Source organism: Montipora capricornis, chromosome 4 (genome assembly GCF_036669925.1).
Source record: "Montipora capricornis isolate CH-2021 chromosome 4, ASM3666992v2, whole genome shotgun sequence".
NCBI classification, from domain to species: Eukaryota; Metazoa; Cnidaria; class Anthozoa; order Scleractinia; family Acroporidae; genus Montipora; species Montipora capricornis.
The window spans coordinates 56,469,461-56,484,460 of record NC_090886.1 but is presented as its reverse complement, the minus strand read 5'-3'; the positions used below and the strand labels follow the sequence as shown (position 1 = coordinate 56,484,460).

At 40.2% G+C, this 15,000-nt stretch overlaps 2 protein-coding genes across 4 annotated transcripts in view; one reads left to right on the top strand and one right to left on the bottom strand.

Annotated features, from left to right (window-relative positions):
- LOC138047609 (uncharacterized) overlaps positions 1 to 11,749 on the top strand; it is a 100,559-nt gene extending 88,810 nt beyond the window's left edge. For both annotated transcript variants that reach the window (XM_068894533.1, XM_068894534.1), the window contains exons 54-66: positions 96 to 196; positions 1,604 to 1,692; positions 1,847 to 1,912; positions 2,490 to 2,603; positions 3,413 to 3,469; positions 4,061 to 4,156; positions 4,653 to 4,698; positions 8,924 to 8,979; positions 9,248 to 9,334; positions 10,158 to 10,215; positions 10,863 to 11,066; positions 11,472 to 11,521; positions 11,611 to 11,749. In XM_068894533.1, the coding sequence (XP_068750634.1) occupies positions 96 to 196; positions 1,604 to 1,692; positions 1,847 to 1,912; positions 2,490 to 2,603; positions 3,413 to 3,469; positions 4,061 to 4,156; positions 4,653 to 4,698; positions 8,924 to 8,979; positions 9,248 to 9,334; positions 10,158 to 10,215; positions 10,863 to 11,066; positions 11,472 to 11,521; positions 11,611 to 11,715 (1,129 nt within the window). In that variant the 3' untranslated portion in view covers positions 11,716 to 11,749. The remainder of the gene's footprint in view (positions 1 to 95; positions 197 to 1,603; positions 1,693 to 1,846; positions 1,913 to 2,489; positions 2,604 to 3,412; positions 3,470 to 4,060; positions 4,157 to 4,652; positions 4,699 to 8,923; positions 8,980 to 9,247; positions 9,335 to 10,157; positions 10,216 to 10,862; positions 11,067 to 11,471; positions 11,522 to 11,610) is intronic.
- Positions 11,750 to 11,782: 33 nt separating this feature from the next.
- The window catches only part of LOC138047612 (origin recognition complex subunit 5-like), a 10,740-nt gene continuing 7,522 nt past the window's right edge, over positions 11,783 to 15,000 (bottom strand). The window contains exons 4-5 of one of the 2 annotated variants that reach the window (XM_068894537.1): positions 13,832 to 14,017; positions 11,783 to 12,302 (exon numbers count right to left, since the gene is read on the bottom strand). In XM_068894537.1, the coding sequence (XP_068750638.1) occupies positions 12,052 to 12,302; positions 13,832 to 14,017 (437 nt within the window). In that variant the 3' untranslated portion in view covers positions 11,783 to 12,051. The remainder of the gene's footprint in view (positions 12,303 to 13,831; positions 14,018 to 15,000) is intronic. The other variant, XM_068894538.1, reaches the window with a different exon arrangement.

The following is a 15,000-nucleotide window of genomic DNA, read 5'->3' as shown; positions in this document are numbered from 1 at the left end:
CATGTTTTATAAACTCAAAGGTTTCGTCGTTTTCTTAAAATTCGCTACCATAGAGTTTCAGCTCTGGTTGTGATCTTTTTTGGTTTTCCATCAAGGTTGCTTCTTCATGATGACGTGCATGAGGGTTTGGATGATGTGCGACGTAAAGCTGTAGAAGATATGAAGAAACTCCGAGAGAAGTCTGGAACTCTAAAAGGTTGCTCTGAACCGTCAAATTCTATCCTTTTAAAGGCTATGCAATGAGTATTCCTGTTTTTATTCAACTGTCTTGATCACAACTGTAATCTGTTTAGTTGACTTCTTACTGAAGCATTGTAGCGAAGGCAGCGATCCTTGGGCGCTTTCCATTCGAGCAAAAGGTTCAGTTAAAAATTTCGATAAGGGAGGGTTCACAAAAACTTGTTGGGGAGACTGATGAGAAATTAGGGGGTCCCCAAAAAAAACTAGAGGTAAAAAGGGGGGTGTTTAAAAAAATATAAACACTCTCAAGGAGGGTACCTTAAATAATGAAAACAAAAATAGTCATTAGCCAATGTAAACACAATTTAACAAAATATAATGATCAAGTGTGTAAAATAGGTTGACAGGCCCACACGACTCCCTTGCATGTGGTCTGGTTTGCTTTTCCTTTCTCATAGTTTTGCTCTCTCGAGTACATATTTGAATGAGACTTAAGATTTGGACCTTCATACAGCTGTGATGATATATTTCTAGTTTCTTGGTGTTGATTTTCTCTACAGCTCGTGAATGTGAATGTGACCTTTTGGCCTCAGGCTTTTTCATCAATTTATTTCTAGTCTCAACTGATAGGCTTGTAGGTGGTATAAGCAAGTGATTCTGCTTTTAAAGCGTTGACCTGGGCCCGGGATCTTTTTGTTCTTGAACGCCCGTTAGGTTGTGCCATGTATCACTGAGATAGCTGGCTTTCTAAAGGCTTCGTTTGCCTTGCGTTTCTTTTTAGATTGTTCAGTATGCTCCTTAGAGGCGTTTTTCTGTTTTTGCCTTAATTTGTTTCACTCGTTCCTCTGACTTCTGCAGTGTGTATTGGTTTTTGGCCATGAGGTAGGTTGGGGGGTGTCTCAAATTTTTGGGGTACTAAAAGGGAGTCCCTGAAAATGTTTAATGTACCAAGTAGGGGTCCTCCAAAATGTTTTAGATAGTAGAGAATTTCTCATCAATTTTCCTTCCCCCCCCCCCCCCCCCAACAAGTCTTTTGTGAACGCTCCCTAACTTCAACTGGCAAATGGCACAGCATTTCCGGTTGGCCACTCCAAACCAATCACATCAAGGAGTATTGCCCCAAAATGTAAACGGCACATTCGCTCGAGGAGGAATGAACCGATGGAATGCGGTTTTCCGGTTGTTCCGGAATTTCGGAACTTTGGGACCACTTCGCGAGGTATGATCAAATTACCGATTTTTTCCCGGAATATTTCAGGTCAAATTAGATTTCTTACTCAGTTTTCGAAATTTTTGGTCGAATGGAAAGCGTCCTATGTTCCCTTTGGACAATATGGTACCTTGTGATTATAACGTAAAACATTTGATTGAACTTTAATTCCTGTTCTGGACATAGTGTAAGCTTTAGTAGTTGACGTTGCAGAGGAACGTGAAGCAGCCTCGAGGCAAGTGTTGGCCAAAGCTGAACAGATAAGAGGACTACAGGAGGAAAACAAGCATCTGGGACAACTGGTCAGTAACTTCAGAGACTATTGATGTAAAACGTCAAAAAATGCATGCGTCTTTAGGTTATAGAATTTTTGCTTTTAAGAGCGGTAATTTTAATTTGAAAATAGAGCATGAACAGTAAATATGATCCTTTGTATGTTATTTCTTTGATATTCAGTTCCTGAAAATAAAGACAATGAATAACTGGAAGCGAACTCGCCTCTTTATACGTTACCATGACTCGGTAAGAAGCCATTTATAACCCATCTCTTCGTTTTTTTAATTTTGATCAGGTGACTGACCTCTTCTTGTTCAAGTCAGACATTTTGTGTCGTCCATTAATACAAGTCTATTAGCCTATCTCCTTCGTTTTTGAAGTCACACTTTTGCCAAAAGCGAGTATTTGCACTAACGACTAATCAAATCGATAATAAAAAATATATAGTAATTTTTCCGTCAGTTGCCCTTTAATTAATTTTTAAAAAATGAGGTTTTATTGCGGCCCGCACCAAAGGAATAGATGGATAAATGCAAACATAAGTACGCCATTTAAGCAAAATTAATTCCCGATAACTTGAGCTTTCAAGGGTAGTCAGCAAAGGTTCGGCTTCTATTGGGAGGTTCGCGATTTAAGAGTAATATTTAAATGCAAATCAGGAAGAAGTTACTTTTAGTTAACGATAGCTCTGATTTCGTGGGAGTTATCGTATTACAAGATCAAAATCGCTCTAAATTTCATATTTAAGCCAAACAAACGCACTCCTAGTGGTAGCAGTTAGCTCCCTCTTTGCAACAGCTATAAATTGAGAATTTTGTTAAAGGTGGAGAGTTTACGAGAAGAAGCTGACAAAGCCAAAAGAGAATGCCTAGAGGTAAAAAAGATTGCAGAGGAAAAAGAGATTCTCTTCAAGCAGGAACAGGCTGCTCTGAGAAAGGTGGGGAGTTGCCTCTTAAATTCAACTGTGCTTTTGAGGTCATTGTGACCATGTACTTTTTCATCCCTTGATCTTTCATTTTATAAACAATTATTGGATGAGGTTTTTGTGATATCCAGAATGATCAAGGTCTCGGTAAGGGTTATCAGCCGACGCCGAAGCCCTACCTCGACCTTGATTATTCTGGATATCACAAAACCCGAATCTAAAAATTGTTTTATTATACATTGAACGAAAAAAAAAATGGTCACGACAGTGGGTGGAACTGATAATTTATTTCTAAACACGTAAAAATATACAAATCAGCGGCACAATTCCATTGACAAAAAATTCTAAGCATTAAACAAAAATTATGTGAAAAATTAAATAAAAGTAAATAGTAATAAGTCTAACTGAAGAAAACTGACGGCAAGCAACACAAAGCGTGCGAACTTGACATGAGTAAGCAAAGAAAGAACGAGGCCAATAAAGGATTTATTATATGGGATAAAACACCAAAAAAATCATCTTTGATCTTGCGGGACCAAGCGAGAAATCCCGAGCAGGAAGTATAGCTCCATCTTGCCCGCTCGGGTAGCCAATCACAGCGCGGGATTTGGTCGATCTTGCCCGCTCACGGAGCAAGTCTTATATAATAAATGACATGATTACCCGTGACCTTGAGTGTCCTTGGCATGATTATTGTACAATCTGTAGCAAGATGGCGTCACAGGCGCTGATTTCGAAAATTCACTGTACCGCGGCTTTCGGCCAATCAGAAGAGAGATAGTGACTTCAATGTATAATAATTTTAATTGCTTATGTTTCAGGCTCTTTCGGAAGTGGAACGCGAGTGCCAGAAATTGCGCAAAAAACTACAATGTGAGGTAAGAGTAAAGTTGTTCCCAAGGGATACGTATATAAACATTGTCAGTCCCGGTTCCCCTTGTATTTAAGTCACCACACACTTTCAAAAAAGGATTATTTCATTGATTATGTCGGAGAATTGATTTGGTACAATAAGAGGCCGAAAAAACAAATCAACTGTCTATTGTACAAAGATGCAAGACGAAAATAATTCGCTGTTTTAGGTAAGAACAATGCAGGTAAAGTCTCCGCTTACGAGCCAGAAGGCTCATCAGGCCGGCGCTTATCTCCGGTTTCTGTAGCATGAAGCGACTAGGAGTATTTGTACTCCCCCCTGGATGGGATGCTAGTCCATCGCAGGGTTACCCCCAGCATTACGCCGGTACCCATTTATACACCTGGGTGGAGAGAGGCACCGTGAGAGTAAAGTGTCTTGCCCAAGAACACAACACAATGTCCCCTGCCAGGCCCCGAACCCGGACCACTCGATCCGGAGTCGAGCGCACTAACCATGAGGCCACCGCGCCTCCCAAGAACAATGCAGGGGCTTCATTTATTTAGGGGTATTCCTGTGCTGTCGTAAAAATGTTCTTTTCTTTCTCCCTTCGTAGCAAAAAACGAAGCTTCAGAAAATGCACGCTCAGATGCAAGAGGCCAACAGCATGAGACAACTGGAATTGGCAAAATCTACAAACATCGATAAACTGGTTTGTCGAGGCCTTTCATTAGTTCAATCTTGTTACATCGTTAGGCTCATTTAAGGACGGTGCCTACTATTGTTATTGCGCATACGTTCTGCGCATCTCGAGACGGTCGGATTTCCTATCGGTGATGCTTACTAATATAGCGATATTTTTGCGCGGTTTAAAACTATACGGAAAAAGTAGACCTTAGTAAGTACTCTTGGTATCCAAAAAGAAAATTGGGGGTAACCATGCATTTGTCAGAGATAATTAAGCTTCAATTTGAGTAAGAACGCCATACATTGCTTTGTATTTTAAAGATTTTTACAAATATTATTCATGAATTATCTTTGAAAAATGCGTGGTTACCCCCAATTTTCTTTTTGGATTTCAATAACACTCGTTGAGATCTACATTTCCTGCATAATCACACACCGGGGCAAAAATATCGTTAATTAGTAGGCACCGTCCTTAATTGTGAACAAAATAGCGCACCGTTAAATTGTTGTATTTCTTTCAGATTTCAGATCTGGAAGAGAAAGAGTTACAGCTTCGTCTTCTGACGCGTAAGTAATGCTATTTTTGTTTCATTTACGATGCCAACTACCTGGTTATACGTAGAGGTAAAGTAATTGAAACGACTTGCTTAAATAAGTAAGAAGTGTCCTTGTATTTTATCATTACTCAATACTGCATGGATAACAAATTTCCTGAAGGAAACAATGGTTTCGCGGAGGAATATTAAAAGTGAAGAATTTCGTGCCATCATTACATGTAATAGGACGTTTTCAACCAACCACTAAGGAAACCCATAACAATAGAGAAATCTACGACTTCTGGTGGACGAACTAAAGAAGCTGATGAGAGATCTTTTGTTTTCGTCCACCAGCATTGCGGCGATGATGTCACGTGAAAACCTCCTATAGGCCATATATTCAGATTGATTCTAAGGCACCTTTGAATGAATGTGAAAAATATTTACATATCATCTACTTTTCTTTGTCTTTGTCCTCTAAACCTTTCTTTCAAGCTGAATTTTAATATATCGAAAAAGGCCTGTTACAAATAACGTTTCAAACTTAGCTAGAGATCCCCGAAGATATCCCTTGTTCCAACATATATGAATTAGGCATTAAAACACATTACTAAAGGTAAGCTTACTAGAATGGAGGCGAGAAAAGTGAACCAATTTGGCAGAAGTTACAGACCTGGAGTGGCATTGGCTCAAGGTCTTAAATTCTTGATCATTGATAGCATTATCAGAGACGGAGGCGACAGAATTACGGGTTATATTCCACGGAGTGTTACACAATTTGCAAGGGAGTTGCGTGTTTCTGTAAACACGGTAAAATCGGTGTGGTTTAGATATTGCGAAGAAATGATAACAACGCCGAAACCTAAAGGAGGCTTGACATTCGAAAAACTAAAGGAAGATGACCGCGAACTCATTGAAGTTTTGAAGCTCCACTCTCCATCCATGTCCCTTTCTGAAATAATGGAGGAGTTAGAACAACTTGGAGGACAAGAAATTTCAATGTCGGCCGTTTCACGAGCCATAAAAAGCAGGCTACCTTCCGGTGACCAGTATTCACGAAAAAAACTTACAAAAGTGGCAATGGAGCGATTCACCCCAGATAACTTATTTTATACTCAGCTGTTTATCAATTACGTATCTTCAAAAGATCCAAGGAACCTGAAATTTTTCGACGAAGCGGGAATAAAGATTCCTGACGTGGGAACTCGCACGTATGGACACAGCCCGAAAGGATCACGATGTGTAGAAGTGGGAAGGAAACTCGAATCTCCGAATACAACTTTAAATATGCTGGTTTCTCTGAATGGCCCAGAGTATTATAGTATCGTAAGCGGGGCTACAAACACAGCCCGTTTTCTTTCATTTTTTCAAGAGGCAGGTGAAAGTGTAAACATTGAGACGGGTAGACCGTGTCTCGAAGTCGGTGACATTGTTATTATGGATAATTTATCTTCTCATCATTTTGAAGGAGGTGAGATTTTGGAAGAATGGTTTGGTACCATGGGAATTGAGTTGTTATATACGCCTTCATATTCTCCAGATCTTAACCCAATAGAGCTTTGTTTTAATAAAATTAAATGTGAATTGAATGGTAACTTGAAGGAACTTGTTCATTCCAATATTAATTTAGCAATAGCAGAAGCAGTTGAGACTATCAGAGCACGGGATATGGCTGGATTTTACGAAGCTACAGATTACCTGTTTGTATGAGGACTGTATAATATAACGTATGTCGGTAGTGTGCAATTTTTTTCTCCGAAATGCCGTTGAACCTTTCAATGTAAATGAAGTTATTCAAGTTCACATTTCCCAGAAAAGTTTGTAGTAGACCGGTATTAGTGGTGCCCGATGGACATATCATGGCAAACGGAGAAGCCATAGATATATATATATTGCCAGTGTACGTGCCACTGAGTTCATTGTTATTTTAAATTGCACGCGTCCTTCAAATACAAATGAACACATATTTAACTTGAATTTCAGCGCAGAGGGTACAAAAATTACCGCGAAACCCCATGCCTTGGTTATCAGTGTCAGGAAATGTAGTTTTTCTATACCAAAAGTTGTGTTGACAATAAAAATAAGCGTATATATTTTGCCAGATCTGAGTACTTTTTGTACCGCCCAGGTTATAACATCGCAGACACTGTCATAGGTTAAAAGAGATGATTTGATTGTCATTAGGATATCAAGAAACGTAGTTTTTCTGAAAAGAAAATATTTATTTTTTTCAAAAGGTATAAAACATAGTTTTCACTTTCTGTCTTTTTCAACGGCTCGTGTGTACAAAGTTCTCTTTCTTGACACAAAAAACTCAACGCGGAACCTGTCAACAACAACTCGACTGATTAATTTAATTTTACATGAAAGATGTACAATATGAAAATATTAAAACACCAACGAAAGTCTTCAGTTCCCGCTATGACGAGTTCCTGATAAGTTTAACAATAGAGATGCAGCTTCATATTCACAAGCATCACTCGACTCCTGTTTAGTACTAATTGACCGGTTGAATTCTACAGTTTTCGTACTGTTTGTACTTGTAGTACAGGTCGCAGTACATGTGTTACACGGATCGGGAGGATATTGCATTGAATACTTGCTTGTGAGTGACTGACCCATTGCACCTACTGCTACAGGGAAACGGACGCCCGAAGGAAAAACTGCTGGGTGTGGAGGTGGCAAGAAGTCATAAGAGTAACTTGTGTTTACGCTATTTTCGCTTGTAGACTGTTCCCGCAGGCTTTCCCGGATCACCATTGCTAACTGCTCGGCCTCTTCCCCCTTATTTCTTGGAGCAGTATACAAAATTTGTGAAGAAATTGCCCCATCACTAGAACTGTTACATGCATGTTTACTACTGGGGAATTCTACACCATACCGCTCAAGGGACGGTTTTGCTGGATTTTCACGCTTGCGGCTGCCGCCCTGCTTTGACCTAGAAAATGCAAGACTGCCAGAATTATTGTCAGTAAGAGCTTTTTCTAAAATATTTCCGATGTCTTGTTTCCCAGGTATTTTTCCTCTAAAGTTCTTCTTACAGTATTCCTCCACGAGGTAAACATGTTTACGTAATAATGACCAGTGTTTGGTGCCGTTCACAAGGTATGCCGCCTTGTTCACTTCGAACAAGTCACTCTCGATGCGGTTTTGTACTTTGTCTTTCATTCTTTCTACAGCACTCTTTTTACTTTCCAACTCTTCGAATAACCTGTTAAGCTCACTTTGATGTCTCTTGATTTGACAACGCATTTCTTTCACGTTGAGTTCACCAGGATGAAATTTTTCCTCTCCACACTTAAAGACAGAGGAGCATTTCCCGTACACGCACGTACGAGCAGAGTGTCCTAAACGCAAATGGCAACTTCTGCAAATATTTCCATCTCGAGGATCAGACTTAACTCTTTCTAGTTTCATTTCAGTTTCGTGTACTTTCTCGCGCAGTTGCTGAATCTGGGACCTCTTCTGTTCAATTCTTTCTTCAGTTTTTATGATGTACCTTTCAAGAGGAGTTCTTTCACTGCATAAAGACGACTTTTCATGTTGATTTGTACGCGTTTCAATGATTTCTGTGGTCGTTGTCGAATCTTGCCCACCACCATCAACGTAGTTGAGGATATCTCTATTGAGAGAAACCCGGGCTTAGGGCCGTCCTTCAGTAGAGCTAGATTGACTGGATGGTTCAGCCCTCTCGACAGGCTTTGCTTTCACAGAAGGTGAAGAACCCTCGAATACTCTTAGCTTGAGTCGCTGAATGTCTGTTCCTACAATTAGTTTTGACGTGGAAATGGCAATTCTCAGGCTAATTGCATCGTTATTCAAAACTACATACTCTCCTTCGTCATTTTCATACAGTATCCCGAACGTTAAAAAACGCATCTTAGGAATATTACTTGTTATGGCATTGTTCAACTCGTCAACAGTTTTTGGCGGAGCCATAAAAAAACCCTCCTCGTATCACCAATTTCGACTTGCACTTGCATTTCCGACTCCATAGTTGCTTCGCACGTGAACCTGCCTTCACTGGATGTGAAACTTGAAAACATGCACAGCACGTGAACAAAACATGATCTTTTGGCGCCAAAAACGTTATCAATTTCGTGACCTGACTGCCAACGTTTCATTGGTAAAACGTGACAGGTATGAGACTAAACCGTTAACGTTTGAAAAGTAAAACTACGCACAAAATTCGTCACACTTCAAGGATGGACGCAAATGGTAGTATTGACGAACGACATTTTATCGTTTTTCTTCAGAAAATTTGGACAGAGATCAGCGTAGGAATCTTTTTGCGCAAGAGCAGTCTAAGAAGGTAATGCACAACGCTAGTTACATCATATAGCGCAACTGAAGGGTACCTGTTATGCTCAAGTCACTCAAGTCAGAACAAACGCATGCGTATGAAAATTTGTCGCTTGAAAATGAGCGTTGCGACCAATCTTGATTAACTGGGGCTGCCGTTGAGAGTACATACATTATTTTAAATATTGTGCGTCAAAACTTTGCGGATATCTTTTGGACCACGTCTCTCTATCTAAGCCAGTGAAGGTCTTTGGAATAAGTTTTCGTCATCTCTTCAGGCTTTGAAGCATATGATGTTACAACTGGATCATGAGCGCCATCTTAAACTTGATGCTTTTGAACGAGTTGAGGATCTTCAAAGACAGGTGAAATTTATTACATTAGCATAAAAAGGTATCATTACGTGAACCAATTCACTTTTCCACTGCAAGTTGGGTGAATTTAATCCAACGATAGTTGGTTTTTATTTCAAAAAAATTACAAAACTACCCTCAAATGTCTCTTTTTTTTTAACGGTAAAAATGTCTTGTGCGCTGGTTGATTTTCTTTTCTCACTTGAAGAGTGCTAACCGTCATACACTTCCCTTTGTTTTAACGTTTCTTCAAACTTTGATTAAAGTGCCCCTGTGACCAAAAAATCAATTCATATTTTTCTTTGGATTTCAGAACTATGTTAACAAAACACTAAGTGACCCACGTTTTAAGCCTTGATTTCAAAAAGACACCTCTATTTTCCTATTTAATGGTCCGCCATTACTAACATTATGTTCTTGAGAGAGCTGGATCGTGGAGAATGGCTCACCAGTTTAAGAATGCAATACGTGTGTACGCCGCAGAATTAATATGCAGCACGGGGGTTTTGGGCTTTCAGACTTTTAAACTCACGCTTTGCACATATAATAAGCTGCGTTCACACGCTGAAAGTTTAAGCTAGTGAGCCTCTGACGTCACTTTTCCCTGGATCCAACCGTCTGAGGTCCAATCGGTCAGTTTTGAACGTGAGTAATGGCGGACCGTGAAATCCAAAACTTACACTCAAAGTAAGCGGCCTTTGGATAAAAATCAAAGCTCAAAATTTTGCCAGTCAGGTGTTAAGCAAACACACTTTCAAAATCTGAAGGAAAAAAGGAAGTGGTTTTTTTGATCACAGGGGCACTTTAATGCATGTATCGTTTTCCGATGTTTTAGATATATGAATATGAACAAAATCTGATCAGCGGACTATCAAGGCCAGGCTCTGGAGCTGGTATGTATTGACAGTGTAGGATTTCTTGACCTTGTAAAACTTACCATTTTGATTTCTAAACCTAACCTTCAATTAAACAATTTCCGAATCGGTCGATTATTCAATTAATCAATCAACAACTATTATTGGTATTGTTTCATAAAAGACCGTATATAAAAATGAAATGCAATTCCAAAGAGCCTTGCGTACATGCAAGTCTGCTAAAACCTACCTTGTGCTGCTAAAATATGAAATATTTTCTGTCCACAAGTCGCAGTTATGTCTGAAAAAGTTTGATTACTACGATCTAGAAGAACAAAAGGAAGGATAGGGCATTTAGACAGAGAAGTTATAAAACAATTTAAGGTAGGACGATTTTTGGTTTGCGAAGCAACCCAATTAAGGTTGGCACTTCGATAGTCAAAACCGTATCTACTAGCTTCAGAAAGTGGCCTAGGAATAAAAGAAATATTTGGCGGTGCTCCTAAGGTCACAAACTTGTGATACTGGTGAAAATTTGTTATTCAGGCGAGTTGGAATTGTTTAACTTACGTATGTTTCTGACGTATGCCACCCAAGAGACGAAAACGATTTAACAGTTTATGATGAACTATTTTTTTTTTAGTACTGAAGTACACTTTACGAGTCTGTTTACTCGTTACTTTCAGGCTCACGGCCCTCTTCTCGCACAGATAAACGTCCTTTGTCTTCGTACAAGACAGCACCGGAAGCGTATGCGGCTTCCCCTGCATTTATTCCTTCTTTGGGCACTCGCCCAACCAAACCCATTAATGTGGTAAATCCTGTGGGGGGAGGTATCTGGCCTCCTACAGTTCTGTTCCCACAAAGACAAGCTACCACACCAGATCCTGGTAAGTTGAGGATTTGTCGACTTATCTCTGTCTTTTCTTTTCAAGAGGAGGAGGGAGGGTATCTCCCATTGCAGACAGCGTTGTATTCTTTCAACCATCGATATTATCTTACAAGTGAAAACTTCAATTTAGTCAAAATTTACTAAACAGGGACTTGCATTTTATTCTCAAGACTGAGGCGGAAATGTTAGTTAAACATTACATGGGAGAATATGGTTGAAGTTGAGGTTAAAGGATGAGGAGGGACATTTTTAGACGGTAAAATATTGTCCAACTGAAAACAGTATGTCATAAATATTAAACGGCGATGAACCCAGAAAACATATTGTGTTGAACATTAATAAAGGCCAACTTTTATCACCAGGAACACTCATGCTTGAAATGTTTTTCTATTAAAAACAACAGGTGTGAGTTTGGCGTATTCTCCTCCGCCGAAAATCCAGCGTCCAAAAACTGTAAGTATCAGTTTTGTTACTGCGACTAATTCATCATTTCTTGCGAAAGGCAAGGATGTCGTGACCTCATATCGTCCGATATATTTCAGCACGGCGGTCGTCTAAGAGGGAAGATATCCGAGAGTCTTCTTGGAGACCTGGAAACTGACGACGTCCCAGACGAGCGACTGCCGCCAACAGCATACGGAAATTAACCATCATTAACACAATTAAACGACAAAAAAGGGACTGTTCGCTTAAAAAATCTAAAGAAACAGTGCATTATTTATTTACATGAATATGACATGTAATACTTTATTGTTGGTACTCTGATTAGATTTTTTACGAAAGCCTCTAAATACTGGTCATATACTGATGGTGTGTTTTACCTTTGCACGAATAAACTTGACTCCGTTGATAAAGACTCTACCTCTTTGGTTCATTATTTACGTGTAAGAGAGATACAAGGTACAGTGCTTTGTGCGGGTAGAGGTCATTTCTTTTACCCATTTTGAAACAATGACCACTATCAGCTATGCTCAATGGGAACTTTAAACGAAGTCATACAAGTACTGCATGATATCAAACTTTAGCTGCTTAGCAATGTCAGAAATGGTCAGAAAGTTGACAAGGCACTTGTACTTGGGGCAGTCAATCTGGTCATCGCTAGTGACTTGAGCCAGCAGATTCAACGAAACCAGGGATGAAATTTGACAAAGAATACTGGCGGAGGGGGACACACTTTCCTCGACAATACTGTAGAATATTGCCATGAGCCGATCCAACTGGAAATTCTTAGGACCTAAGAAAAGAAGGGTTATCAAATTAGTTCAGTTTGAACTTGAGTCACCTGACAACTGTGTGGGTAGTTGGGATAAGACCCAGACCACGCACTTACCAGAATTCTTCCCTGGTGAAGAACTTTGTTTTAGTTTTGTCTGCGCTTAAACGATCATGCTCTCGGGTCGGTCAAAAAGGTACCTTATACCGTTGCCTTTGTCTCTAAGTAGACCTAACAGGGATTTGGGTTAGTGTAAGTTTATCAGTTACGCAATCTCTTGTAAAGACAATGGGACACACTTCACTTTCTTTTATACTCGCTTGCTCGAAAATCGCAGCAACCCTAAGTTGACCAAGGTCGACAATTGTTACAAGAGGGAGCTGAGAGCCAGTCCAAGCGATATCTGCGAGTCTTCCGCCCTTTTGCCCTCCCTCCCCATTTAAACTAAAGAGAGCAGTCGACGGTCAGTTGATTCGGCACAGTTAAGTTCTTTGCACACTTGTTAAAACAATTTGCCAGGTAACATGAGTTCGCGTCCCGCTAAGCTCTGTAATGTTTTGTCTACATCTTCATCTAGATGTCCTGAGAACCACGTTCAGCACAATCGCAGGGTTATGGGTTTGGGTCACCATTAGAAGCCTGATTCCATATTACTCAGTTTACAAATACTTTTGGCCGTTGAAACGTTGCTTAAAGCCTGAGAAAGCATCAATAAAATGTTACAAAGATGCAGTTCTTAATGTATTTTGTTACGCATTTTTATTACAATTTTGAAACCACGGATTGTCGATAGCGCTTGCTGAAAACGGATAAAACACATATTACGAAAATTCGCTAACGCATGCAACTAAATTCCTTGTTAAGAAGAGGTTTTCTGTCCAAGTGGTGACTAATCAATGGCCTTCTGAAACAATTGGTCAGGTGACCTCTTTTTCACAAACACGACGACTCTGCTGAGTACATGAAATTATTTGAAAATATGCTACCATGCCCATTTTCGTAAGTATATCGTTTAAACTGGTGTTCTTACAGCTGAAAAAATTATAAGGATTTGTAGGGGAAAAGGAGGCTTTGCCCTCCAATCGCGCTTCAATGATTTTCATACAAATCCTTGCATTTTCCTAGGTTTTCAAACCGCTTTGAAATTTATTCTTCGCGGATTGACAGTCTTAAAATTTCTACCCTTGCCCACTTATTCTCGCTTGTTTGAAAGTTGGTAAGAATAGGAATCTTAGCTCTGTTTTTGGCGCTTAATTATGGAAAATTCCTCTGGAGGGCAAAAGCTTTTCGTTCGTAAACAAAAGTATGGAATTCTCTTTCCATTTCTGGAATTTATAAAGCTCGAGCTTCAAGTTCACCATTGATGAGTCATGTGACCAATTGTTGCAAATGGCCTATTATAAAGGATGATACGAAGTACGCTAAGTTACTGCTCATTTTAGTAAGCCATACAAGGAAAATTTGAATATGTTGTCCCAACTGAAAATTAATAATGTTGTTGGCACCACCACTGCGATTTCTAAGGCCAGCATGAAATTTATCTCTCTTACCTGTAAGCTGAGTGTTGGATTTTTTGCCTTTAGCTGCCGCTTTTGCTCTATTGCTTAAGCTTCGTTTTCCTTGCTTTGTGAAGAAGCGTCTGTCAGTGTGGGCAGGGTTATATGATGCCAGGTATGCTGCAATTAGCAAGTACTTCGTATAAAATGGAAGTTCAATGTGTGCACGAACGGACACACCTGCGAGAGAGTAATGAATGTTAAAGGTGTCAGTGGAAACATGAGATGTACCTTGGAAATTAAGGGGACGGGTGACATTTTGTGATGTCTCTGTCATTTTTCTTTTAGTTAAATAGACATGGGGCAAAGGGTGACCCGAAAACACTGACCCCCGGTCCATGGATTCCTCTACGGACTGGGTCCACGGACTGCCTCACGGACCGGTCCTCGGACTACCTCTACGGACCCCCTGTACAGACCACCTTAAAATAACATAGAAATGAAAATAAATAAAAACTAAAGATTTGACTAACCAGTTGTCTGGATAGACCACACGTGTCACTCGTGTCGGCGAAATCTCAACCGTAACGCTTCGCAAATTCAACAGACTAAGGCTCAGGCTCGGGTACAAAGTCTATTAATCACAGATTGCCCCTTCCTTCGCTGTGGACCGGAATCCTTCGAAAAAGATTGATAATAAGTAAGCTCTACTTGTATTTTCTTTCTTTCCCTCCGCCATTTTGTTCGGATCATTCTCCCTCGGGTTTGTGAACTTGCCCCAGGCTTCTCGATCCCTCAGTCCTGAACAAAATGGCAGAAGAACTTAGTTTCGAAGCCTCCGGTCAACAGCGAAGGAAAAGGCAACACCTGAGCCTTAGTCTGATTTGCGGAGCGTAATGGCTAGATTTCACCGGCAAGAGTGGTCTATCTAGATAACCGGTATAAACACATTTTCAGTAGTTATTTAATTTTAATTCTGTGTTTTTTGGCGTGGTCCGTAGAGGGGCTCCGTAGAGATAGTCCGTGGACCGGTCCGTAAGGCAGTCCATGGACCCGGTCCGTAGGAGGATCCATGGACCGGGGGTCAGTATTTTCGGGTCACCCTGGGGCAAATGGGGAGAACATGGTAGATACTTAATCCTTTAACCCCCGAGAGAGCCCCCAATGACCAGTAAAATTGTCAGACGTTAAACTGACGACACACAGTTCAACGTCGTGCAACA